Source organism: Diabrotica undecimpunctata, unplaced genomic scaffold, assembly GCF_040954645.1.
Source record: "Diabrotica undecimpunctata isolate CICGRU unplaced genomic scaffold, icDiaUnde3 ctg00000626.1, whole genome shotgun sequence".
NCBI lineage: Eukaryota > Metazoa > Arthropoda > Insecta > Coleoptera > Chrysomelidae > Diabrotica > Diabrotica undecimpunctata.
The window spans coordinates 384,799-411,436 of NW_027311923.1; the positions used below are offsets into that span (position 1 = coordinate 384,799).

The following is a 26,638-nucleotide window of genomic DNA, read 5'->3' on the forward strand; positions in this document are numbered from 1 at the left end:
TCATTGTACCATGGATACCGATGTCAGACCATCGAGCAAAAAGACAAAAGAGGGAATGTAAAGGTAGTGGGGGCAAAAATATTGTTAGACAGGAAGTGCCATCTTGAGAGGCCAAATTAAACAAGGAAAGAGAGTCTTTCCTTGTTTAAGAAATCAAATTTAGTTGGGTTATGTTATTATTTGTCCCAACTGTCACATGAAATCTTATTTATATTGAAGTTTTTTAACAATTGTTTCACATTTTAGACTGTTATCGTTAATATTTAATTAAAATTTTCTCGTCTAAGACACATTCTGAAAACTATTTTATAGCTACTGTTAATAAGTGTCGGAAAATTTAAATTTGGCGCATTCGCATTTCCGGATATGTCCGCCATCAGAGGCCACTTTTTTGGTCGCCTTTTCATAACGATTAGATTCCCTCTTTTGTCTTTTTGCTCGATGTGTCAGACACACATTGGTCGTGTACACCAGTGCAGTAGTTATTTATTATATCTATGGTGTACACTGTAATTTAAATTTTTAAAGATTAATAATTTGGTAAATTTGAAATAATTTAATCTATTCTTCAACTAAAAGTACAAATAAAATAGTGCATAGTATGTCTATCGTTACCGTAAATAAATTAAACCTGGTTAATTTTTCTATGCACACCAGATAAAATTTCACTGAGCAGTACTGGTTCCGTTTAAAACATGGCTGATTCCGTCTGCGCGAACGAGATGCGCGTACTTATCTTGACAAGCAGAGTGGGCATTCTGATTGTTTATTATTCTGTGCCACACGAAGTCACTTACTTTTACTCCCTAGGGAGTGAAAGTACTTTGTCCCTCTAGAGGTAGGTAGGTAGAAAATACTTTTTCTCATAAGAGTTCTCATATATTTCATAATTGTCAGTTTAAACCCATAAGTAAAATCCTTTTTTTCACTTACTTTTACTCTCTCGGGAGTGAAAGTACTTTGTCTCTCTAGGGAGAAAAAGTACGACTTTGCTTCTTACAACGAGGGCAGGAAATGTATACTTTGGATAGAGGTAGGTAGAAAATACTTTTTCTCATAAGAGTTCTCATATATTTCATAAGGGTCAGTTTAAACCCATAAGTAAAATCCTTTTTTTCGGAAAATTTTCAATTTTCATTATTTCTAATTAAAAATAATTTATTCATAATCCCCAAACAGGGAGAAATTAAATGATATGGTTATTTATTCGATTTACAGATTTTGATACACAGAAAATTGATATATAATTTTAGCGCTGCACCGAAAACTTACTTTTTAAGTTTTTCATAACTCGAAAACGGAAAATCCGCTAATGAAATTTCAAACTTTATGACGCTATCAATGATTGTATCCTTGATTTTAGACGTACTTGTACTTGCTTGTACTTAGTGATTGTCAATGTCAAATACTGTCATCAAAGGTAAATATTGATTTTTGAATATCTCTTCCAAGTTTTGAAATATTAAAAAAATGGAAAATGAACAAAAAGATGCCAATGTGGAAACAATTGAATCATTAACTAAAGAAACTGAGATCCTTAAAAAGAAATTAGAAGATGAACGACAAAAATTAAACGATGTTACATGTAAGTTAAAATGTTTTTAATACATTATTATTTCAATTCAATTTCTCTTTATCTTACAGTATCCCAAATTGCGGAACGATTAGATATTATTAATTATATGAATATTAAACCCAGACGAACATTAAAAGGACATCAAGCAAAAGTTTTGTGTTCAGACTGGTCTCCAGATAAGAGGCATATAGTGTCTTCTTCACAGGTTATTGTTTTAACAGTATTTAATTCTTACCAGCTATGAATATCAAATAATAATAAGAAACTTTTCCATATTTTATTCCAACAGCGTATATATTAACAGAACTATGTTAAATTCCAATGCAGGTCTGCATTATGATTCACCATTGTGATATTGTCAATTGAGCATTGTTGTTGATTTAACATCTATCCAACTAAAAAATTTATAATAAATAATTAAAATATATTTGACCCTTTTATTAATTTCTGACTGTAATAATTATTACTTCTAATTCCACAATTATTTTTTCTTTTCTTGGCAATGCTGATAATAATGAAATTCACAGTAGCGGAAACATTATCAATGGCAAAAGATAGATGGTAGTTTGTAGTTGAATATTATAATTAGATTTATATAATTTGTTCTCAACATTGATTGATTTTACCTGGTGAACCACTGGTTGGGATAAAATATAGAGTAATGTTTCTTACATTTCCATTTAGTTTAGATTTTGTATTTGTTGGATTTCACTTTATTGCGTGGTGCTCATTTTTCAAAATGACATTGGTATTAACATCATGACACCTTCTCCATTCTTCTGAATTTCAGTCAACAGTCAAATTTTTTGTTTGTCTGCATTGATACATACATACCGAGTCTGTGTTGCAGATTTGTTTCTCTGTATGTATGTACTTGCTTTTTTCTTCATTTATTTTTAGTTCTGTAATTATTCCTTTGTTGATAGACTGTTTTACTAGTGCTATAAACTTCATACTGAATAATCAATATTAGGAAATAAACTAAAAAGTTGATTCACAATTATTGGTAGTTACAATTAGCCGGAACTACTGTTTTTGCTAGATTAGCATCATAATCTGGTCGGAATTGGAAAAATTTTATATCTAATACTTAATGTTTATAATTTATTTTATTTAAATTATGGTAAATAAATAGGAGCTTTTCTGTGTATTCATATTGTCAACTTAAATGTTACCAATTTCTGAAAATATTCTCTCTGAATAAACATTAAACCCTATTCATTCTACAAATTCCCAATCGTCAATAGAACCATGTGTAAGCCAAACAGGGTCGTACTGATGTACGACCTATGTATCATATGATTTTTAAAAATATTTACTTTTGAAACTGTTAGTGTAAGAATTTCTTGAAATTTAATCATTATATCACAATTAAACTAAACTCTAAAAAATAACACGACCAGTAAATAACTTAACAATAACTATAACATAAATATAACACAATATATTAACTTCAAAATCAACACAATACAATTAGAATTTAAAATGATCACAAGTTGGGATCTGTAACATGAGAATCTGTCTCGCTTACAGTAATAAATTATATTTTATAGCCTCTTGACGAATGAGACGGCGAATATCAACACGTGCTTACTTTTTATAAACAATTGGCATTTTAAAGTAAACTTTAAGTTCAGTGGAGTAAGTATGTTGGCTTTCAATCGACTCATAGGGGATGTAGAAGTTAAAGGTGATAAAAAGTCATTGTAGCACTTCCACAGTGTGAATAATGAATTTGTTGAAGAATCTTTTTTGTTTTCATTTATCCTCACTCTTTTTTTGTCTATTGGTTAAAGGTACTTTATCCCCACCTTTGCTAATAATAACCATGCTATCCCTATCTTCTACTTGTTTTTCAAAACCATACTCATCTTTCTTGTTAATACCTTCAACTATAGCCTTACTTAAAAAAAAAATGTTTTATTTTTATCTGGGATCTAAAATAGTAGATATGCTAAAGCAATCCTTGTGACTCCTCATCTGAAAATCTTGATTCGGATGGGATCGGAAAAAGATAGTGCCTTGGTCCAGCAATTGTTGGGATCACTTCTGAAATAACTGAGTCTGTGCTGCCCATCAGTTTCATTATCTCTTCAAAAGATCTAAGTAATTCAAGGACAGATTGTAACAGGATTGTAACATTGATTACTGCTTAAATTATTTATTCCTCTATTTTCAGTAAGATAAATAGTTACTCAATGTCTCAAATGAAGGAACCTTTTCAACATTCTAGAAAGTGGAGTTTCACCATGTTTGTACATCTTAAATAATTTTTTTCTGGTCCATATTTAACTCATGTTGTATTTCTCTTAATTTTCTGTATGTTAAAGATGAATGATTGAAATGAGTGGCAATTCGGCAGACAGTCCTAATCACATCTGATACGGTTCTTTGAGAATTTATAATGGAATTTATTATTAATTGGAGTTTATGTAAAAAACGCCTGTAACTATTTATTTCTGTATCTTTATAGACTTTTACCATATTAGCTCCACTGTTCCGTAACAATAAATTATTTTTTTGTTTACCAATGGCTCATCTGTTTGTCAAGGTTGCAATTTTGTCAGCTATTGCAAGTCCGGTATGACTTCTGTAAACTTATCACAACATAAAATATCATTGCGTTTTTCCCACATTTCTGAAATCTCGCCTGTGTATGGCACCGGTCACTCAAGAAGAATATCCCCACAGTTTCTCCTGCTTGTCATAGAAGGCGACTAAACAGAGAAGTAGTCACGCTCGTACCCTGTCGTGACCGCTAATTCTTGCTAAGCTGAGTGCGGCGGGACGGGCTGAGGACTGCCCATCCTAAAGTTATAATAATAAAAAACCCTATCAGGCTACATAACAGAACATTTTCAGAATAACTATTCCATCATCAGTGTTATCTGGAGGTACATGTTTAGAGCCACTAAATAAAAAAAATCTAAGTAAATCTAACTCAAAGTAAATAATATAACATTTAATGGGGTTTTACCCATGTATTTAGTGGCTCTAAACATGTATATCCAGATAGCACTGATGATGAAATAGTTATTCCAAAAACATTCTGTGATGTAGCTCAATAGGTTTTTTTTGTTATTATACCTTTTGTAAAGAAATTTTTAAATTTCTAAATTTTTAAATTTTTTATATAAAAAAAGAGTCTTGTGAATACTTTTCTATTATGGAAGAATTTGAGATATACCAAAAAATAGTACAAAATCTTACCAGATTGTTGATGGATATCCCCAATATACACAAAGGCATAAAAGTGGTAGTGGCAAAACTGGAAAAAACCTCTCAACCATTTAAGAAAGACCTACTAATAGACTGGCTAAAGAAACAGATATGAGCAAGCTGAAAAGATGATGGTGGATGCAGACACCCAGACTGATCCGTGGCATGGAGGCCCAAAAGCAAACATCACAAATATAGAAAAAATCAAGACCTTTGTAGACTGGGAGGCCTTAGTGGGCCACCAGTGGGAGGAAAAAGTTTTCACTAGAACAAAGGTAGTTATCGGAAACCTGATTGAAACACACAACAAGACTATGAAAGGGTCTTCGTTGAGCCAAGGGACGTGTCCATGCAGAACAGTATCCAAAGATTGTACAAGGACAGATACCAGGAACTGTTAGGTCTAGATACGAGGTGCTAGAGCAATCAACAACGATAATAAATAAAGAGACTCAGATTAGAAAGATCTAACTAACAGGGGATAATCAAACTAACAGGGGACCGGAAAAATCTTTGGGAAAACCTTCTGATGGTAAAAGAAGAGAGGGGTCTGGGAGGTAAAGTGGCTTTACATCACGTCAGCTTGTGTCGGCTTACCATAAGAGACTTCAGGAAGATGTGTGATTCCTTTTTCCAGGAGACGGAAATGGAGGTACTAGTCTACACGACGACACAAAGAAAAGAGCGTCCCACTTATGGTATGATAGTCTCCAAAAAGGATAGAGATTACAAAAAGATTTTGTAAACGGTAGGGGCGAACTTTATAACGAATGGATCTCTGCGGCGGACCTCGTAGTGTTGAACCAACTTTTGTGAAAGGTACATCGGAAATCATATAGATATTACCATAGCAAGCAACGGTGTTTCCCAAGATTATAAATTGGGATGTACTGGATGATAACCTTTTCACCTTTTATTGGTACATCACGAAGGGCTACTTTTGTTTTGTGATGAGAGCTGGGGTCGTGAATAAGTAAATAAAGGAAGGACTGTAAGGGGTAGCTGCAAAGAAAGAAATAAAAAAATACTTACAGAGATTTCCTGGGCAACAAACACAACAAGGCTTCTAAACTATTGCTGTTAAACGATTTTTAAAATAATCCTCTTGCTGGATAGAAAGAAAAGCTTTTCTTTCCTAAAAAAATTTAAAATGTGAAAATCGTTTTAAAGGAAATAATTTTAAACTCCTGGTTTAAAGAGAAACATTACATATTTATTATTATTTCACATTAACAGTTATTACAAATAATATTAACAAAATTTATCAACAAACCTCACAGTTGCGCTATTTGTAGCAATTTTTTTAGTTTGTCATGAAAGCAAATCTTTTTATTAATGAAAAAATGTTTATTTTACTTTGAAAAGTTTTAACAAAAAGTATCTTGTATCACTGGCTAGTGTATTTCCTTTAAGAAAGTACTTGTGATTGGATACAAATCAAAAACACTGTCCCATACAAACTGCAAATGATCTGCGGTGACCCATGGAAACACAAAATGGACAAATCTGGGGTAGGTCAAATACTGAATCGTGCTTCGGATTATCCTGGATGACAACAAAATGCACTCTTCAAAACTCGGCCGCTCAATTCCTGCTTAAAACCATGTGGACCTCTCAAAATGTTTGAAACGCTGCTTTACAAAATCCTCATATAGGACACAGCACAACAAATCGGTGATTAACTAACTCAACAAAGACTGCCAAATAGCACCTTGAGCTCAAATGCACCTCTCAACTCAAAAAAATTGCCGGCTTTGAAGAACTACACGCCGAGAGCTTATAGCTTATCTCTCTGCCGAATAGAAACTGCTTCTCCTGCTACTATACTACACTTGAAATTCCGATAACCAAAACGAATAACGAATTTAAAAAAAATCTGGACTCAAACAATAAAACCAACTGCTTTGGCGGCGGGTCATCGTAGAGTGACCTCATCCTCTCAAAATCGGTCTCTTGTCAGCACACATTTTCTCACCAACCTAAGTGGAAATGTTTATATTTATTTGACCCGCAATATTAGGCGGAATCAATATCAAAAGAAATACCAATCTGTGTTTTATAAACAAGACTAAAAATTTTTATAATATTAATCTCAGCGACGCAAAAAGATTGAGAATATTTTTCGGTGTTTTAACATATACGAGGTAAATCGAAATGCTACAAGCAGCCTGTCACACTATTAAAACTGTTATTCGTATTTGAACAGGTCCAAATATCTGATCTTAAAGAAATAGATGCCGCTTCTTTAAAAGGTTTTTTCCTAGTCCTATTGTAATTTTTTTCCCTAACTTAATAGTTGGAATACTTCCTTATACGTAAGTCCTGATCCGGCGGAATTCCGGGGTCCGGTCTGGTTAGCAGTTGATAATGCCAGATATTTACCTAGCTACCTATCTTCACCCATTGAGTTCGGTCAACCGATAAGTTCTGAATCCATTTAACATGAAAACCCAAAGATACTAGTTTTCCCAAGAGAGTTTTGTCATCAACACGAACTCAGCACATAGCAGATGATCTTTTCATGCAAAATCCATGCTGTAAATCTGAAATTCAACACTTACAAAGCCAAGAGAGACTGGGATTTTATTGATCCTGAAGTTTTTTCTGCAACTATGGCAGACATTATCAAAGATTATGCAGCCTCCTGTCACTGCCGCATCCCTGAAGTTTTTTCTGCAAATATGGCAGATATTATCCAAAGATGGTACAGCAGCGCACATAGTAACCTCCTGTCACTGCTGCATTACCATCAGGAGTGTACTATATTCACCACCATCCACTTTATACAACATTGGGCTTAGCACAAAGCATACTGTTAAGCACTAAAAAGATTATCGATTTTCGGCATTCAGCCCGATTTATGTGCTACAATTAACATACCTATCATATTATTTAAAAATACATTTTATTTATTTATTGATTTACGAGCCTTGTCGGTAATTCAGTAAAAAACAATACATTATAACTTCAAATATCACACTTCCTAATACCTATCCATGACAAAATTACACTACAATACGAACAATATAAGTGACAACATTTACAAATAATCTTCAAAATGTATTATTGTTTACTAAATGCTATACATATCATATTTTTATTTTTAAAATATTTTTTTAATTATTTGTTTACATATTTTAATATTTTTACTAGGACGGTAAGATGATAATCTGGGATGCTTTCACAACTAACAAGGAGCATGCAGTGACAATGCCAACAACATGGGTGATGGCGTGTGCTTATGCTCCTTCTGGGAATTTGGTTGCTTGCGGGTATTTATTTATAATATTCTTTTATAATATAGGAAAAGAACTCAAGGAATTTCATAAATTTCGAATAAATATTGTACAATCTGGATGTAGAAGATAAAATATATTTTTAATCCATATTCCATATTTTAACACAAAAATGAATTACGATTTTGTTTAGATGTTTTTTTTTGTAAGGATTTATTTGGTTACTACTTTTACAATATCCTAACAAAGTTCTCCTTATCATAAACTTAGCATTTCTTAATTTTAACATGTCACACAAAGTCTGAGACTGTACGGAGAAGTTCTCGTTCCCAACACAGTGTGTGCCAATATCTAATAGGAACATCCTATAGATATATAGGACAGGTGTGAATAAGGTATAACCAAATAAGCACCCACGGATCAACTGGTCTGACCCCGTTCACAGACTTTGTCATTACCCCAAATAGGCTTCAATGGCCCCAATCAGTGTCATTACAAACCTTCGGCTTTGACACAACTTACTGTTATGAGAAATTTACAAGAGGTCATGGACCTTGCATAATATACTAGAGCTAAATAAAAAAGCTTATATATAGCAGATCTGTCAAAGTCTCGAGGACTTATATAACAGTTATTGGAAGATATGTAAGCCAATTGGCTGCAGTAAGGCTGCAATAGAAAAGATATCTTCAAAAGAAAAATATCCGAAATTAGAAGTAGTTCCTAGTGACACGGAATGTGGCTTTCGTGATTATGTTAATACTAGAGAAGCTTTATTTGCTAAAAACTTACCCAAAAATTGTTGGACGTTATGCAAAACCTTATTGTTTGCTGTTTTAACAAAGCTTTTAATAAGATTCGCAACGATCAATTCATGAAAATCCTTAGAAGAATTCCCACGAAGTTAAAATACAAAGGTAGTAAGGCAGGGATGTATATCATCGCCCCTACTTTTTAATGTGCATTCGGAAAAAACTTATGAAACAAGCTTTGGAAAATGAAATAGCTGGCATAAAAGTTAATAAGTTTTTAGAGAATAAGAGAAAAACAAGCTGTAATAGAATTCAAAGACATCAATCACCATCAAGAACAGTGTTTAAAAAATACTAGATCTTCAACTTCAGAGGCGTAGTTCATGCAAAATAAGAATAAGGATGAAACTCTCCAACTGCAGCATTGTCAACGCCCACGCTCATACTAAAAAGAAAACAGAACAAGAAAAGTAAGAATTTTATAAAAAGCCTTGATTAGGCTTACAAAAATTACATAAAAATCATTGGTGATATAAATGCGAAAATCGGAAGAGAGTTTATTTACCGTTCCACCATAGTATCGTCTATTAAAATAGTATCGTGTATTAAAATAGTTAAAACACGTATTTACGTAAATATAGCTATTTTATTAAATTAAATCAAACTCGTTCACAATGGTCATAATTAAATCACACCAAATTATTATCTCTCTCTCCTTCCGCTGTGTTTATGTGTCATCACCGAACTACTCGTAACCATATAAGGAAATTAGTGACCCAAGCTAATCACCGTATTAGAAGTTGAGTGTGACTTCACAATGTCATAACCGAACTACCAGTATTCCATCTTAAGCTGATTAGGACATTAGGAAGTTAGTGACTTAAGCTGATCAGCGTATTAGGATAATAGTGTGACTGCAATAGGATCGTATACCCTACATAAAGAGAGTAATGATACTGGAATAAAAACCGTAAACCCTGCAGCCTCTTTAAACATGACAGTCTTCATCATCATCATCCAGTATTTTGCTTCCAAAGTTGAATATAGGCATCCTCTAATTTCTTTCAGTTCTGTCGGTCTTGAGTTTTCTGCAGCCAATTCCCAGCGATTCTTTTGACGTCATCTGTCTATCATGTAGGTGCTCTACCTCTGCTTGTTCTATCTGCTCGTGGTCTCCACACTGTAATTGTTTGTGTCCACGTCCGTCATCCATTCTGGCCACAAGGCCCGCCTAGTTCCATTTCAGCCATGCTATGCACTCTATGACATCTGTCCTTATTCTTATTTCTTCGTTTCTAACCCTGTTTCTGAGAGTTAGTCCAAGTAGCGAGCGTTCCATTCTTCTTTGGGCTACTCTGAGTTTGGTTGCTGTGGCCTGGGGTAAGAAAAATGTTTCAGCGCCGTAAGTCATGACTGGAAGAACACATTGGTCGAACGTTTTCTTTTTCAAATAATTTGGCATATTGCTCTTGAACATGTCTGATAGAGCTGCATAGGCGGCCTCTGCTAAAGTGATTCTTCTTTGCAGTTAAACAGTTTGGTTGACAATTTGGATTTCATAACCTATTTATATTTATAAACTAATCCTATTTCGTTGGAGTCGACTTTTGGATTTTCGCTTGGTACCAGATGTGTCATGTATTTTGTATTTCCAAAATGTATGCTCAAATCAATTTCATTACAGAGTTCCAATTTCTTTTAAGTTATCTGGTATCAGAACAATGTCGTCCGCAAATCATATGTGGGAGAGTATTTTGCCGTCGATATTGAGTCCTTTGGCTTCCCACTCCAATTTTTTAAATACATGTTCCAGAACTGCCGTACAGAGTTTGGGAGATTATGTGTCTCCTTGTCTGATTCCTCTTTTGAATTTTATATAGTTTCTACGTTTGTGTAGTCTTACGGTCATGGTTGCATTGTTGTATATATTCGCGATCAGTTTGGAGTACCGATATTCTATACGACTTTCCTCCAACACTCTTATTATTCTGTTCATTTTTATCGTATCGAATGCTTTGCGAAAGTCTACGAAAGCCTATATTTTTTTCAATAATCCCTTTTATGCAGTGAAGGTGGTTGTTGGTGCCAAAGTTTTTCCTAAAACCTGCCTGTTCCCTAGGTTGGTAAAAATCTATTTTTTTCCAGTCTATTTGTTATTACTCTTGTGAATAACTTGTAGACGTGGTTTAACTGGCTTATGGGTCGGTAATTCTCGAGATCTGTTGAATCGCCCTTTTTGGGTAATAAAATGGTAAGTACACTGTTCCACCTTGTACGTGTTTCACTTTGGTGCAGACATAAGTTGAACAATTTCTTAATAGTTTATAAAAGTCTGTCTCTATTTGTTTTCATTTTCTTTAGTGCGTTCCTTATTTCGTCTGTTGATATATCAGGCATCAATTCCGATCCTTGGATGACTAATCTTTTTCCTGAATTTTCCAACTTTTCTGTTAATTGTTCATCATGGTTTTGTTGACTTTTGTATAATTCTGTGTAAAAATCTTCTACTACTCTTCTTCTCTGTTCTTGATTATATTTCCATCTTTATCCTTTTATTTCATTATTTCTTTTTTGCCATTTGTCAATTTTCTCTTTTTAGACTTTTGTTATTTTCAATCGTTTGTTGGATTTGTTTACTTTTATGCTTTCGGTTGTCCATCGTAATAGATTTTTGTATTCTTTTACCTATCTCTTTAAGTTCATGATGTTCTTTGCTTCTATTACTTTGCATTGTTCTCCTCTCTTCCATTAATGCTTGTGTTTGGATACTTATTTTTTCGTTATATGATTTCTTTTAGCAGGGTATCTTCTGGCTTTCCTCTATAGCTTTTTTTTAATGCCATTTAGGTTATTGACATTTGGGTCTTTATTGTTATAGCTTTCACTTATTGCTATTACTGTAGACGTTTTCTAAAAATGCATTTATATTATTAGACAGTGTCCAGGTAGATGTAGACTTCTTTTTGATCATGCGATATCTCTCTTTCCCAAGGTCTATTTCTATAGACGCTTTCACCATTCTGTGGTCGCTACCTTTTGAAAACTGCTTCAGCACTGTAACATCTTTAAAGATTTGCCTCTTGTCAGTGATCGTAAAATCGATCTTCGTAGTTTTTCCATTCGGGCTCTGCCACGGTCCTCTCCAATGTTTTTTTTTTGTAGAAGAAGCTGTTCATTTGAAATAGATTTTTGACGTGACAACGTCTTAAATTAGGTTGTGGCTCGGAGTCATTCATGAAAAAGTGTAACGCCCGCTCACGTATGTTACAGTGAGTCACCGAACGAGAGAGAGGCCCGCCGGACCGGCGAATGCCTTGCGTTTCTCTCCCACTCAAACATGATCGGTCCGCTGCGCGCGCAGCACTAGAGAATTAGGCGCGTTGAATCGGTGCGTGCTTCCGTGCTTGTGTCTCTGTTTTCTCGAGCGTTCTTGGCGTTCAAGACACATTACAGCAGAAACACTTCCTTTCATTTCATATTTCTCCTATCATCGTCCTATCCTCAACAAAATCACTCAAATAGAAATTAGTTAAGTTTAAGTTTACATGTACAATGTTTTAGTAAACAAAATATATTTCTATAGTTAAAATTTGTGCAATTCTTATTTTCATTCAATTCCTTGTTCCTATTGTGCAATTTAATAATATTCATATCAATAAATATTCTACCGAGAAAAAGACGTTGTCACGTAAAATCTTCGCCCGTAAAACCGACTTTACAGGCAACCGATTTTTTTTTCAGCAGGGAACTAAGTAAAGTTTCACTGCGTTCGTTCCTGTTTCCCAAATTTTCCCAGTGGTGTTTCTGTCTCATCCGCTTTTCTCCCCGTTTTAGCGTTAAAGGCACCACATATTATGGAAAAGTCTGCTTTTGTATTATTTAGGACTAAAGTAATGTCATCGTAGAATTATTGTATTTCATAGTCCTCATGGCCACTTGTTAGGGCATATACTTGTACGATTTTAAAACTATATCTTTCACTTAGATTTAATGTTATAGAAGCTACTCTAGCAGAGAAACTGTTTTCTGATATAATGCTATTTTCTGTGTACGAAAAAGCCAACGCCTCCCGTTGTTTTAGTTTCACTACCGACCTGATAAAACAAGTGACCCGATTTCAGTTTTTGCAGGCTTTCTCTTCGTTGTTTTACCTCGCTAACGCCTTTACATCCCATTTAATTTTCAACATTTCTGCTTCCATCTCTATGATTTTTTCTTTTGTTAGGGATCTAGCATTATACGTAGTGACAGACTAGCAGTTTAGTGCGAGATTCTGGATTCTTTTCCTACTCGCTTGGGCTAACACATTTTGAGACAATGACATTTTCATTCTATTTTAGAGGGTGTTTGGCGTGATTTTAATACCTATCGCGCTTACCAAGACATGTTGGCCAGTTTAGGTCAAGGATGGAGGTGGAGATAGTTTTTGAAAAGACAGAATAGGGTGTAAGGACATGACTTAGAGGAGTGCTACCTGCTACCTTACGGCATGACAGTAACTAGCACATATTTAAAATATAGACATTCGCTTAAAACCTGGGTCTCTCTGAACGCTGAAACCTCTAATCAAATAGATGATGTAATAATAGACACTAAGCACGGATCAGACATCATAGATTGTAGAAGTTTTCGAGGAGATAATATCGATTCAGATTTATTTATTCAGAAGAGAGCCTGATAATATTTAAGAAAATTCAACTAATGCTGATAGAAATCTCTCTTTGCTGTTTATGGGCTTATCTCGAGATAATGGGTTGAAAGTGTATAACAATTATAGCAAATAACAAAATGATTAAATTTAAATTCTAAAGAATACAAAAAAGTTTCAAGAATTCTGTATTATAAAAATAAACCACCCGCACTTGATTTCAAGATAATTATCTATATCGCACTATTGTTTAATGATTAACTGAGAATTAAATGTTCTTAATTTAGAAGTTATAGCTCGTATGAAAATATTAAATGTTCCTTGATTGAATGTTAACTCGGTAGTTAACCTAACTACAGGAGAACAAATAGTCGACGGAGATTCATAAAATGATTATGATAACTTACGATAAACCTTGATGACTGCTGCACTCTTAACTGAAGCTAAATACTTTACTTGTATTAAACACTGAAGTTAATTAACTAAGGTAGTTTATACCAATCTTTAATCTAATATGATATTAGATTAAGAACTGAAAGATTTAAGTGTATACACACTTAAAGAAAAAATTCACAGAGACGGTAAGATAACACATAATATCAGCAAGCGTCTTAACGCAAAGATCGCCCTGCCAGAAGTAAAGTTCTTCCTCTCAAAATTTCACAAGCTTCCCCAAAAATAGGTGGCATATTTCCAAAAATTGGAAACGTGAGAAACATAAAACTTCCTGAATTACGTTCTCTCAGAAAATTACTATAACGTGCCTTCGACGATGTTTATCAAATTTATCAAAAAAGAACTCACTTGGCACCGGAAAGGATTAGCTAAGCCCTAGAATAAAGTATACTACTTCGCGTGTTTAATAAGTCGGACCTTCCGTCTTTTGAGATAGTCGGTAGATTCCATTGGAATTTCCTAATGGTAAACACGACCAACCGCGTATATATTATATATATTATTTGCAAATTATTATATATATTATTTGCAAAAAATTATTTAATATTTTAATTATAAAAAAAATGTTACAAGGTGCCATCTTATGACATAAAGTCACAAGAACTTCCGGAATTAACACCAAAGGCACAATATTAAATAAAAGCTTCTAACTCCTTGCACATGTAAATGACATATACATTATAAGGAGGACCCAATTTGCAGATAAAGAAGGATTCTCATAGCTACAGGAAGCTTTAAAAACTATAGAACTTGTAACAAACATCCACAAAGCAAAATATATGACAATACCACCAACTCCTCAAAGGAAAATGCAGAAGTCGTTTTAACATGGGGCTCAGTGACTTACTGAAAAATTGGAAAAATACTGTATGACTTGTGCACGCTTCTAAAATATATGGCAACAGATGTATGTTCTCAAAAAACTTGATAGTGCAGCTGAGTACTTTCGGCATGTAACATGCCATCTTCAGAGCTTCGTCTTATAGGTTACAAACACCTCATGGAAGAGTGATTGTCGACACAAAACAATAAAAAAACACTAGATATGGAAGCAGATCTATAGGTACTGGGAGTGTGGACATGGAGAAGACTGGCCCTGAATAGGGAACGGGGAAAGGGATATTTTAAGGGAAGCCAAGGCTCATTAACTGCTTTGTAGCTATACAGGGGTAGAGATCATCGGTAAATATCAAAAAAAGTTTAGGCAGATTGGTGGAGGCACCAAAAATAATGAAATTTTAAGCATTTGTAGGGGCACCAATAATTAAAAGTAATTACTGAATTGTACAAATAAGAGCAAAATAGAGGAAGCACGAGGAAATTTCGCCATAATGAAAATCGCCAAAATTTGATGTAGCAAAAAGTTGTCTCTGAATCTAAATACGCGTTTAATTAAATATTACGTGTTCAGTGTACTTTATTACGGCGTTTAAGGACATGCAACGCTATTTTTTGTAAACTTTTCAAATTTTGCCGCCTCTTGAAATCTGCCGCCCGAGCATGTGCCCCCTTCTCCGCCCTTGTTCTGGTCCTGCGTAGACGCGATATGAAAAATTAACTGCTTTGAAATGTGGGTTTACAGGAATATCAAGGGTTGACAAAGTTACCAATAATGGTTTGTTGGGAAGAATAAGGAAAGAAAATAAAGTAGAAATAGGGAAAAAAGAAAACTAATATAACTGGGGTTAATAATGTGTGGTGAAAGATCCACAATCTCCTACTCGTCATGCAGAAAAAAATAGTGGCAAAAAAGTGTCAAAACAAGACGAATATCCTGGCTCAGAAATTTGTGGGAGTAGTTTGGATGCAGTTCAGCTAAACTCTTTAGAGCAGCTGTTTTAAAATTTAAAAAACGCCATTATGATAGTGAACCTTCATAGCGAAGATTATCTTCTACTTCAACCTGAAGCAGAAGAAAAGCTCTCAAAATAGAGTTAGGAAATGCTTAGATTTGCGAATTTGCTGTATGTATTTTTTTTAATTTAATTTTCACTCAGCATAATATTTTATTACTCTAAAATATGTAGATACATGCATTAGTAACTTTGAGTTTATTTTCTATGTTATAAAATGATTTTTGTTACAATATATAAATATTTTTTTTATTATATTTACTTTTAATAGGGGACTAGACAATAAAGTAACTGTGTATCCGTTAAGTCTCGAAGAAGATGTTTCTCTTAGAAAGAAGACAGTAGGAACCCATACTAGCTACATGAGCTGTTGTATTTTTCCAAACTCGGATCAACAGGTATTGTTTTTATTTATTATAATAAAATTAAAAACAATGTCGATCAATCAATCAGTAATATTTATTATTAGATTTACATTTTTTACTTCTTAAAATTTTAATTTTGTTCTTAATGTACAGAATTTTTAATATTTTTTAATGTGGATGTCCAGAATAATCTTGTTGAAGGCTCCAACTATTATATAGCTATCCCAACTTCTTCGATAAAGAGTTTTTATTGTTTTAATATCCTGATGAAATCTTTTTCCTATTCTTTACTGAAGTCACCTAAATTTTGTGGAAATAAAAGTGACTGTGAAAGTAGTGAACCTTAATGCTCATGTACAAACAAGAATATTAAAATTGGAAAGCATATTTTCTTCTAATTCTATGTAATTTTTTGCCATATTATTTCGAAGAAAATTTTGTACTTTAACAAACGAACACCAAACATTCGATTCAACTTCGTTCATTAATGCTGTAAACTGTGGATCTTTAATAAGCTGTCATATTTGAGTCATCGAATATTACGTCTTTTATTTGGTCTGGGCTTATTTCCGGAAATTTACGTGGCCAAATATCCAAAAAAATGATCTTGTAACGATACTTGCCTGGATGGGTAGTGCGGGATTAAAAGAGAGAAGGGAAGATAAGGAAAGAGAAGGGAATTCCAGGTGCAGGTATGTTCACTTTGCAAACCTGCGCTCAGTTGTTTTGAATGACACAACGGTGATCTTTGGGACGTGGGGATATAGATCTGCGATGGGGTATATTTAGATAAAAAAATTGAGAATTGAAACGTACCAATGGGAATGACAAAGTTTGGTAGTAAAAGAAAGGGAAGAAATAAAGGGCGCCACCTCGTCCTTTGGCGAGGGACGGGGAAAACTTGACACTTGGCCTATGAGAAGATTGGCTTGAGAAAGATTCCAAAAGAATGATAAATATGCAAAACCTCTCTAAAAAACCAAAATGAATACATAGCCAAAAAGAAAGAGACACAAACACACTTACCTTCTTATTAGTTACCATAATAAAGGAAGGTTATTAGAGAGTATTAAACAAATAATTACTACAAAGTAATAATTTTTATTTCTTACACGTTCAGCCAAGTAAAAGTTAATATAGAATGTCAACATATTAGCAAAATAGACATAAATCAAACAAGGCAAATAGCAAAAATCAAAAAAGTAAAATTAGACAAATCATTTTTAAACAATATTCCTAAAATTAGATGGAATACATTTATAACTGGGTAAAGCTGAAATGTGAATTTAAATAGTAAAAAGTAATAATAATATGACATTACCTAAGTTATAGAATAAATACAGTATACTCCCTGTATAACGAACACGGTTATTACGAGGTTTTGCTTATAACGAGGTACATTAGATGTCCCGTGAAATTTCTATTGAACTATAACCCTTTATAGCGAGGTAAATTTGCTTATAACGAGAGAACATAAGATTGAAAAACGTGTTTTTTACGTTTTGGCCCGGCCGTAGCTATAAATACCCTTTTTAACTGCGGGCCGCCCGCAATAAACTTCTTACAATTTATGATTCTTAGTCGGAAATGTAAAATTTATGATTCACAAGTGTCGTTGTATTGGGTTGACCATTCACACCTAATAATATGGGTCCTAATAGACAAGATGTGTAAAGTGTTTTAAAGGTTGTCAGAAACTTTATCCAAGGACAAAACGCAAATGAAGAAGCATAAAAGTGTTTCACATCTTTAGAAAATATGATAGATAGAATACTGGACAATTTAAAGCAGTCAAAAATGACAAAATGACTTTATACGCTTTATACATATTTACAGAATACAGATTTTTTGTTTTAACGTATATCATTGACATTAAAAGTAAACAACTCTTTTTTGTTTTAATGCATTTCATTGACAATAAAAGTAAACAACTTTGTTACGCGATTCAAACAATATTTATTAGCATCTTATATTGCTCCGAATGGCTTCACTATAGAAAGTTAATGTTTTAGAAAACTACATATTTATATGTATGCACAATATTATTGTTGTTGGATATAACGAGATCCGCTTATAACGAGGTAATTAGTCTGCCATTTCAGTTCTCGTTATAGAGGGAGTCTACTGTAATATAATATTATGGGTGTTATAACTGACTATCTAATAAAATATACGTACAAATTAGCTGAACAAAAAGTATAATAATTATCCTTTGATCACTAAAGTACTGAAAGACAAACTTTTGGGCTGTGCACCAAAATCAAAAGTTATTATAAAATATAAAAAAACATGTGGAAGACCTACCTTATACAAATATACAAATACACGTGGCACTGCACTGCACAAAGTACATATGTAATAAAAGTTAAAAATGAAATCAGGTATACTTCCTTATTTCACCAAAAGGTAACATTCTGCGATTGTGTCTCTAAACATTTTGACAAGTTTTAAATTAATTTTAAAGAACTTACATAGAACTTGGTTTATTTTTCTCCAATTGGCACTGACTCTAAACTTTTAACTTAATTAAACTTCAACATTTTATTTCATCTCTGCTTAGCTGCTTTGCATATCTCGAAATGAGACATATGTTCTTAAATATTTGTAGTACTTAATCTCGATATTATTGTTTCCATTTTTTACGGGGAAAGTATTAAATTATGGTGATTTACAAACTCGCCCCTTCTTCTAAGTTCGGACTTTCAACATGAAAGCAACCGTTTCTCACGGCCGCCCACAAGGAAGTGAGGCAATCTAAAACACATTCTCCCCACGGGGATGGATGGAAAAATCCTTAAGTAGATTTTTATTTATTCACTGCGTAGTTAGACAATGTGAGAACGTAGAGATTTATTTTTAAAATCTCTATAGACGGAACTGAGATAAAACGAATTCAAAGTGAGACAATTAATATTTCTTCTCGAAAGAGCACCCGCTAATTATAAACAGACTACAAAGTTTTTAAATTATTAATCTTAAAAACGCAAAAAGGTTATGAACCAATTCTTATGATATAAAAGGCGAAATAAAAACTCTACAATCTATCTAGGTCTAAAGCCTTTATGACTAGCTTCATAATTCCCAAGTTGATAGTCATGGGTGGCAAACTAATTTTTTCTTTTGCAGCGAAACGTTCGTTGATTTCATTTTGTTTTCCTCAACAGACAGTTGAGACCATTTTTCAATCGACACAAATTACCCACTGATGATCTTCATACTTATTTTTTGGAAACATAGCTTTCTTATCGCGGACTGCGGACGGAGTGGTGCACGGTGGTGGATCGCACAAAGGTGTGAAAAAATAAAATCGACAGCTGTAGCGACAGTAAAAACTGTAACGATTGTAACGAAATCGGGCGACAACACACTAGGTGAGGTTAAACACAGTCCCGTGTGAATTTATTAATAATATAAAATAAATTAATATATATATATATATATATATATATATATATATATATATATATATATATATATATATATATATATATATATGTATATAATAATATAAAATAAATTTATATATATATATATATATATATATATATATATATATATATATATATATATATTTAGGGATTCCACAGTATTCACTGCCTTCCCTCGCTCAACCGTTTCCATCTCTCTCTGTTAAATAAATTAACAGAGATAAATAAATTAAAATAAAATAAAATTGATCATCGAATCGAATCGATTATGGAATTGATTATCGAATCGATTATCGGATCAAATATCGAATCCAAGTTATTATTGAATTAAATCGAAATAGCCTTACGTTGTTAGCTTACAGTATAGTCCTTAAGGTATATTTTCTTTTGTTGTCTGAACTACTGTATGTGAGAATGATTTTGTCCACAGTTACTTGTGATAAGTTGACTTTCTCTCTTTTGCAAGGATGTGTGAACAATTACTATGTCTAATAGTGTTGCTGTACTGATTTCAAAAGATACACAATTCGTGTATCTGCCGAAGCATGTCCTATATTTTAAAAACACCCGATGTAAGCCATAATATTGCAGGTCTCTATAAAATATAAAAGAAAAATGTGGCTATTATAAACCTCTATATATAAAATATTAATCTATATGTTATAAAATGTCACGTGACATTACCAACCTGTAGTATCAACATTCTTAAGTTGTGAAGAAAATATTCTGCAGTTTTATTATTACATCATTTTTCATATGAAATAACATTGAAGGGTATCGAGATTTGGTTCTCATGGCTTAACCCAGACATTCTAGATTGTTTTTAGAACAAAACTTAGTCTTAGAGCTATAGGCTCGTTTGCATCATGTTAAGCAGGAATCTTTGATCGAAAATATATTATCCCACGCATAAAATTTTAAGGTATTGCAGCTGTCGTATTTTTATTGTATCCATTATTATGATTACTTTGTTAATTCTTCCCAAGATGTCATTGTTTTTTACATGTTCTAACCACAATATTTTCAGGCGTCTACTATATATCTATACTTCAAAGGCTTTCTTAGTAATTGCCGCGTTAAGGATCCACGTTTTCATTCCGTAGAGCAGATTAAAAAAATGTAACACCTTATTAGTCTAACTCCCATATCTGGTTTCAGGTGTATTACACAAAGTACCTTTGAAGAAGGCGATCCATTGGGCCTTAACATAATACATTACCAGTCATAAGAATGTAGGGATAACACGTAGACAGGAATACATTTAAATGCCTGGGTTTCTAGCTAACCTTAGACTTAGGTTCTGATCTATGTGTAATAATGTAATATAATAGGCAAAATCAGCATTTATGAAAATGATAGGCCTATTTTGTAACCAGTCGCTCAAGATCAATTTAAGCTTAGATTGATTATGTGATTATGTTTACCCAGTTCTCTTATATGACCGTGAAACGTGATCGCTCATAGTAAATACTGTAAGACTCTTAGAAGCCTATGTAACATTTACAAAGTAATATTATCAGACATGACCTTCAAATACCAATGGTAAAAAAAGTTACGGTAAAAATTAGTAACTTCGCTCGAAAATATAAAGACAGATTAACAAAACATCCCACCATATTGGCGAGAAACCTGATGAGACAACCAGTTAGGCGCAGGCTTAGACGGAATACACCCATTGATTTAATTCGAAGGTCATTCTAATTTATTTGTTTTGAAGACATCCAGTTGAATCAGTACACATTTTTATTTTTGAATTTTGGAATAATAAAGAATAATTTGAATTAATGAATTTTCTTTGTTACATTTACTAATTGTTTTAAAATCGTAGATATTAACTGGGAGCGGAGACTCAACTTGTGCCCTTTGGGATGTTGAATCTGGACAGTTGCTACAGAGTTTTCATGGACATTCTTCAGATGTCATGGCCATCGATTTGGCTCCATCAGAAACTGGAAATACTTTTGTTTCGGGGGTAAGTTTAGGTATCAGCAGTAATAGTAAATTAATATTAATAAGTGTATGAGTCTCACTTGTGCATTCGTAGAAAATATTTATCGAACACACAGAGGATAACGTACATGAGGTTTATTGCATTTATGGTGAACAAAATACCATATATGGCGGTATAGAATTTTATAAATAAGTATTGGAGAAATTTAAGAATTCTCCCACGCCTGCTAAAGCTCTTATTCATGGAAATTTTAGTATAGAGCATCTTCAATACATATGAAAGTTATTACTTCAAAATTCATCCATATATGACATACACTAAATATTAAAATATAATTTTAGTAAGTATGTTATCTATTATTTACTTTTAAAATTTTCAATTCAAATATATAGCAAATGATATGCTGAAAAATGACAAATTTTACATATTTGTTTCGGATTCGCATCATTGATTCACCATACGTTGCCCACGGTCAGGAAACCTGCTGTTACCTTTAATCATATAGACGACTGCCGATGGATATCCCTACTTTCTTGGCTCACGAGAAAGCAGTATACCTGACTCACTTATTTGGTGACGTCATTCTACGAATGAAACTATGAAATGCGACATTCCTGAAAACATTTATTTGTCATCCACAAGGAAAATAAAATTCCTGTAGTTGGCTGTATACCATAAAGTTTTATTTAAAAGTCTTTTATAATAGGTAAAATAAATCATAAATATTTATGTTTAACAAGAAATAAAAATTGCCAAAAATATTAAAGAAATTAGTTGGTTTATTTAACAATTTATTTCTTTGAATAATACGTACATATTTGTAATGTATATAAAAAGTACATACAAATTAAAAAAGAAACGTCGAAATCCATGAACAAGAATTAGAGATATAGTTAACAGTTCCTCCCCCTCCATCGCTCCCGCGAGTTTCAAAGCCGGCGATTTTGAGAACCACATTTTGAAACTTTGTGGACGATTCCGTTGAGTGGTAATGTCTTTCAGATTTGTCACATTATAACTTTAAAGTATGTTCTTTCAAATGTCGCTAATTAGATATCTTAATTGTTATAAACAACGCTGTAGTCAATTTAAAAAAAAAGGGACTAACTTCTTCCCAAATTTTCTTTTTTTTTTTCGTCCCAAATCTTTTTTAAAATTTGTAGAAAAATGCAAGCTTTCCAAATATGAAAAAACAATTTTAGTATAGGCAAAAGTTAAAGTTATCCTAATTGTTTATAAGCAAAAAATCGACATTTTTTTGCAAAATAATTTTGCAATATTTAAAATCGTTCTTCTTAATATATTTTTTAGTAATATTGATCGAATAAATCTTCTTCTTTCATAAGCTATTTGTAGAATCACTGTAAATGATCATTTTTTTACTTATATTTTTGTAAAAAAATTTAATTTGGGATAAACAAATTAAATAACTTTTAAACTATCTGATCGATCGCTTTAAATCATACTAAAACCACCACACGCACCAACAGTTTGTGTAATATGAAGGTTCTAAGTTTATTTTTAAAAAAGTAAAAAAAGTAAAACATTTATCAAAAACCGAAATTTCCGACTTATTTTGCAACTTTCTAAGCAACAAATAAGGATAAAAACATTTAAGAAACTATATTTTGAAAGGTTTTATATGACTTATAAGTATAGTACTCTTAAATTTGTTTCAAATGCTCCACTTTTGCTGATTGACGAAAACAGTGAAAATTTACCGTTTTTTGCCATTAATTTATTAAAAACTAATTAAGTCCAAAAAATCGACTGCAGGAGACATATAGGTTCTTGTTACACATATCCATACTACAAAAGACAACTGTCGTTTAACTGGCCGGTTGAGTATCACGAAAAAAATCTTATTTCCCGGTCTAAAGTGACTAAACGAGGTGGACTAAATACATCGTACATTAGAGACCTAAGATACATAATAGAGGTGTGAATCGACCTCCAAAAAGATAGCTGGATGATGCGAAAGGAAAGGCGGGAAGACAATGTTACCAGGCAGCAAAAAACCAATTTAAAATAGAAACAATAAGCGGAGGCTTATGTCCAGGACTGGACAGTCAAGGGCTGTTGAAAGAAGAAGAAGAATATAAGTGATAATAATTTGTACTATAATATTGTATTGTACCATATAATATCACAAAGATGAAGTAGTGTCATAATATTTTCGGGTAAAAAGACATTTATATGTGGCTATGTGAAATATGTAGTTTATTTAGGTTATAAAATATTTCTTATTTAATTGTTACTAGAAATTCTTACTTTTTGTAGAGTTGCGATAAAATGGTGTTGATTTGGGATATGCGAACAGGGCAGTGCGTTCAATCCTTCGAAGGACATGAATCTGACGTTAACAGTGTCAAGTTTCATCCCAGTGGTGATGCAGTGGGCACCGGTAGTGACGATGCAACAGTAAGTAATTATTTAAAGTTGGATATTGATCTTACACTGAAAGGCTATGAATTTATGACATCTTAACTTTAGATATTTTTTTGAGAAAACATAATAACAGATAATTCTAAAATAAATCCTTCACTATTAACCTTAGTTCATTACTATATTTTTTATTTTTCATTATTCATTATTATATTCATCATTATTATGTACACATTTTTTTAAATGTCGATTTTTCCATTTCCAAGTATATATTTTCATCCAATTGATTTCCTTAATCATCACTGAGTGCTATTGGTACGGTTATTTTTAATAATTTATAGACTTCCTATATATTTAATCTATTTCCCATTGTGCGTGAGAGTACCATGGGGAGGGGATTGGAGAAACTGTAACAGTGTAGGTAGCAGCAGTAATTTTTTGTCAATAGGTTCAAGAACTTGTATAAATAATCAATGTAATAACGTGAACAATAGTTAGTACGAATTAATAAATATTTTTTAGGTTTTATATATATATATATACATATATATATATATATATATATATATATATATATATATATATATATATATTTATATATATATATATATATATATATATATATATATATATATATATATATATATATATATATATATATATAAGAAGAAAGAAGTACTTGTGACTCGTTTGGAACAAATATATAACTGTTTTGGATGGGTTGGAGTCAATAATAGGGCTATTGGTTAACTATTTTTTTATTCTCGAGCTTTCAATTGTGTTTACAATTATTATCAAGAGCTAAAAAAGACAAAATACTTACAAGGTTGAACTAAAAAGAAAAAACAATTTTTGTTAACTTACCAAATAAAAATTAGTTTGGTAATTTTTATTTGGTAATAATAATAATAATAATAATACTCCAACCCATCCAAAACAGTTATATATATATATATATATATATATATATATATATATATATATATATATATATATATATATATATATATATATGGGTTCTTATTAATATTTGGATACTCCCAACAATGTTTAGTAAAAAGATAAGTTTGACAGATACAATATGTATTTGAATTTTAGCTAAATAGACATCTATAATTCGTTTCAAAATTATTGATAACTACAGTTTTTATCACGTTATGATGACAACTCCGTCGTTGCCTGGAGAAGGCATACTGACTGAACGGGAGCACCACTTCGGCACTGGCGTCATAGTCAAGCAAAGTCTTGTAGTCATAACATTTAACCCTGTTAACAAAAGGCTCTGCTATACCAGACTAAAAGAATAGCTCTATAACTACTCCCTAATTGCCGCCCATGCAACGACAGAGGAAAAGGAAGAGCAAAGAGAAGACAACTTCTCTGAAAAACTAGAGGAACTAACTAATAATTTCCACAAACAGAACATGCATATTATCTTGGGGAATTTCAATGCAAAGATTGGGAAGGAAGCAGCATATAGACCAACACTAACCAACATTAAACCTGCTAATAAAATCATCAACATTGTTCGAGCACAAAAAAAATGCTTAAAGAAACGTGGGTCACCAACGAATGTGTCACATAAAATCAGATCAATCCTGTTCTGGTAGATCCCAGGAGAGGAAGCTCGAAGTAAGAAGTTAAAAGTTACTTAGAAGTAAGAAGCTTAAGATGGACGGATGGAGACGGATCATTTTCTGGTAAAACGAAGGTGAAAACAAGAATAGCGTCCCAAAAAACTCACAGGAATACGCCAACAACAGTATGGAGTACCGAAATTCTACAGGATAATGCCGCAGAGGAGAAATTTCAAAACTCCATACAAATAACGCCAACACAGACAAAGGAACCACATAGACTCTATCTGGAAGAATATAAAATTAACTTTTACAAGCGTATGAGATGAAATACTAGCTTTTAAAACGAGAACAGCAAAAAAATGGTTCGATAAGGATTGTCTCAAAAGTCGCCGACGAAGTCTAATTCGTGCAAAATCAAAAGATATGATATCTCTCTCTATCAGGACAAATAAAAATCTATAATTATAGAAAAAGAAGAAATAATTTGTTGAAGGGGTCGATATTTGAAATTCGAAAATTAAAAGTTTGACAAGATAAATAGGTTACAAATGCTAGTCAGGAGTTGACTGAAGGTTTATCTACCGGATTAAAATTTCCAACTGGTAAAGGTCGTCGTTTGAGTTAAACTCATATTTAAGGATATAATGGACTCGTTGATTAAGGTTTAGAATTATTAGATAAATGTTAGAATTAGTTCAAACTCTACGAAAAATAATAGGTAGGACTTGTGATGTTTTCGAAGAATATTTTGGTTAAATTATATATTTTCTATTGCAGTTAAGAAGGTCTAGAAGTTGGGACCTATTTTGGGTAACGAAAAAATTAAACTAAAAGGACGTTCTGAGTTTGAATTTAAGTTAAACCAAGAAACCCAGGTTTAAAGACGTCCACAATGCTACCGGTTCTCAGGTGTTTTCCTGAATTCTGATAATTCCTTGTGGGTCCCAAAATACAGGGGCCATAACCTTTCCGGTGGTTTGTTGCGTCTTTGGTCGCTTTGGGCGGCATTCTCCGGGTGCTGTTCACTCAGATGACTGTCAATTTGATTTTGGAAGGAAGTGATGGATCCATGTTTCATCCATTCCGACATACTGATGCAGAAACTGCTCCGATTAAACGTCCAAACAGCGCCGAGATTCATTAATTCGTTGTTGTTTTTGCTCTGGTGTGAGATAACGCGATACCCATT

General features: G+C 32.8%; 1 protein-coding gene across 1 annotated transcript in view; it reads left to right on the forward strand.

Annotated features, from left to right (window-relative positions):
• The first annotated feature begins 1,384 nt into the window (after positions 1 to 1,384).
• Positions 1,385 to 26,638, forward strand: part of LOC140431294 (guanine nucleotide-binding protein subunit beta-5-like) — a 40,022-nt gene continuing 14,768 nt past the window's right edge. Inside the window, exons 1-6 of the mRNA XM_072519227.1 lie at positions 1,385 to 1,585; positions 1,645 to 1,781; positions 7,949 to 8,067; positions 16,012 to 16,138; positions 21,362 to 21,505; positions 23,765 to 23,905. Of these exons, the coding sequence (XP_072375328.1) occupies positions 1,471 to 1,585; positions 1,645 to 1,781; positions 7,949 to 8,067; positions 16,012 to 16,138; positions 21,362 to 21,505; positions 23,765 to 23,905 (783 nt within the window). The 5' untranslated portion in view covers positions 1,385 to 1,470. The remainder of the gene's footprint in view (positions 1,586 to 1,644; positions 1,782 to 7,948; positions 8,068 to 16,011; positions 16,139 to 21,361; positions 21,506 to 23,764; positions 23,906 to 26,638) is intronic.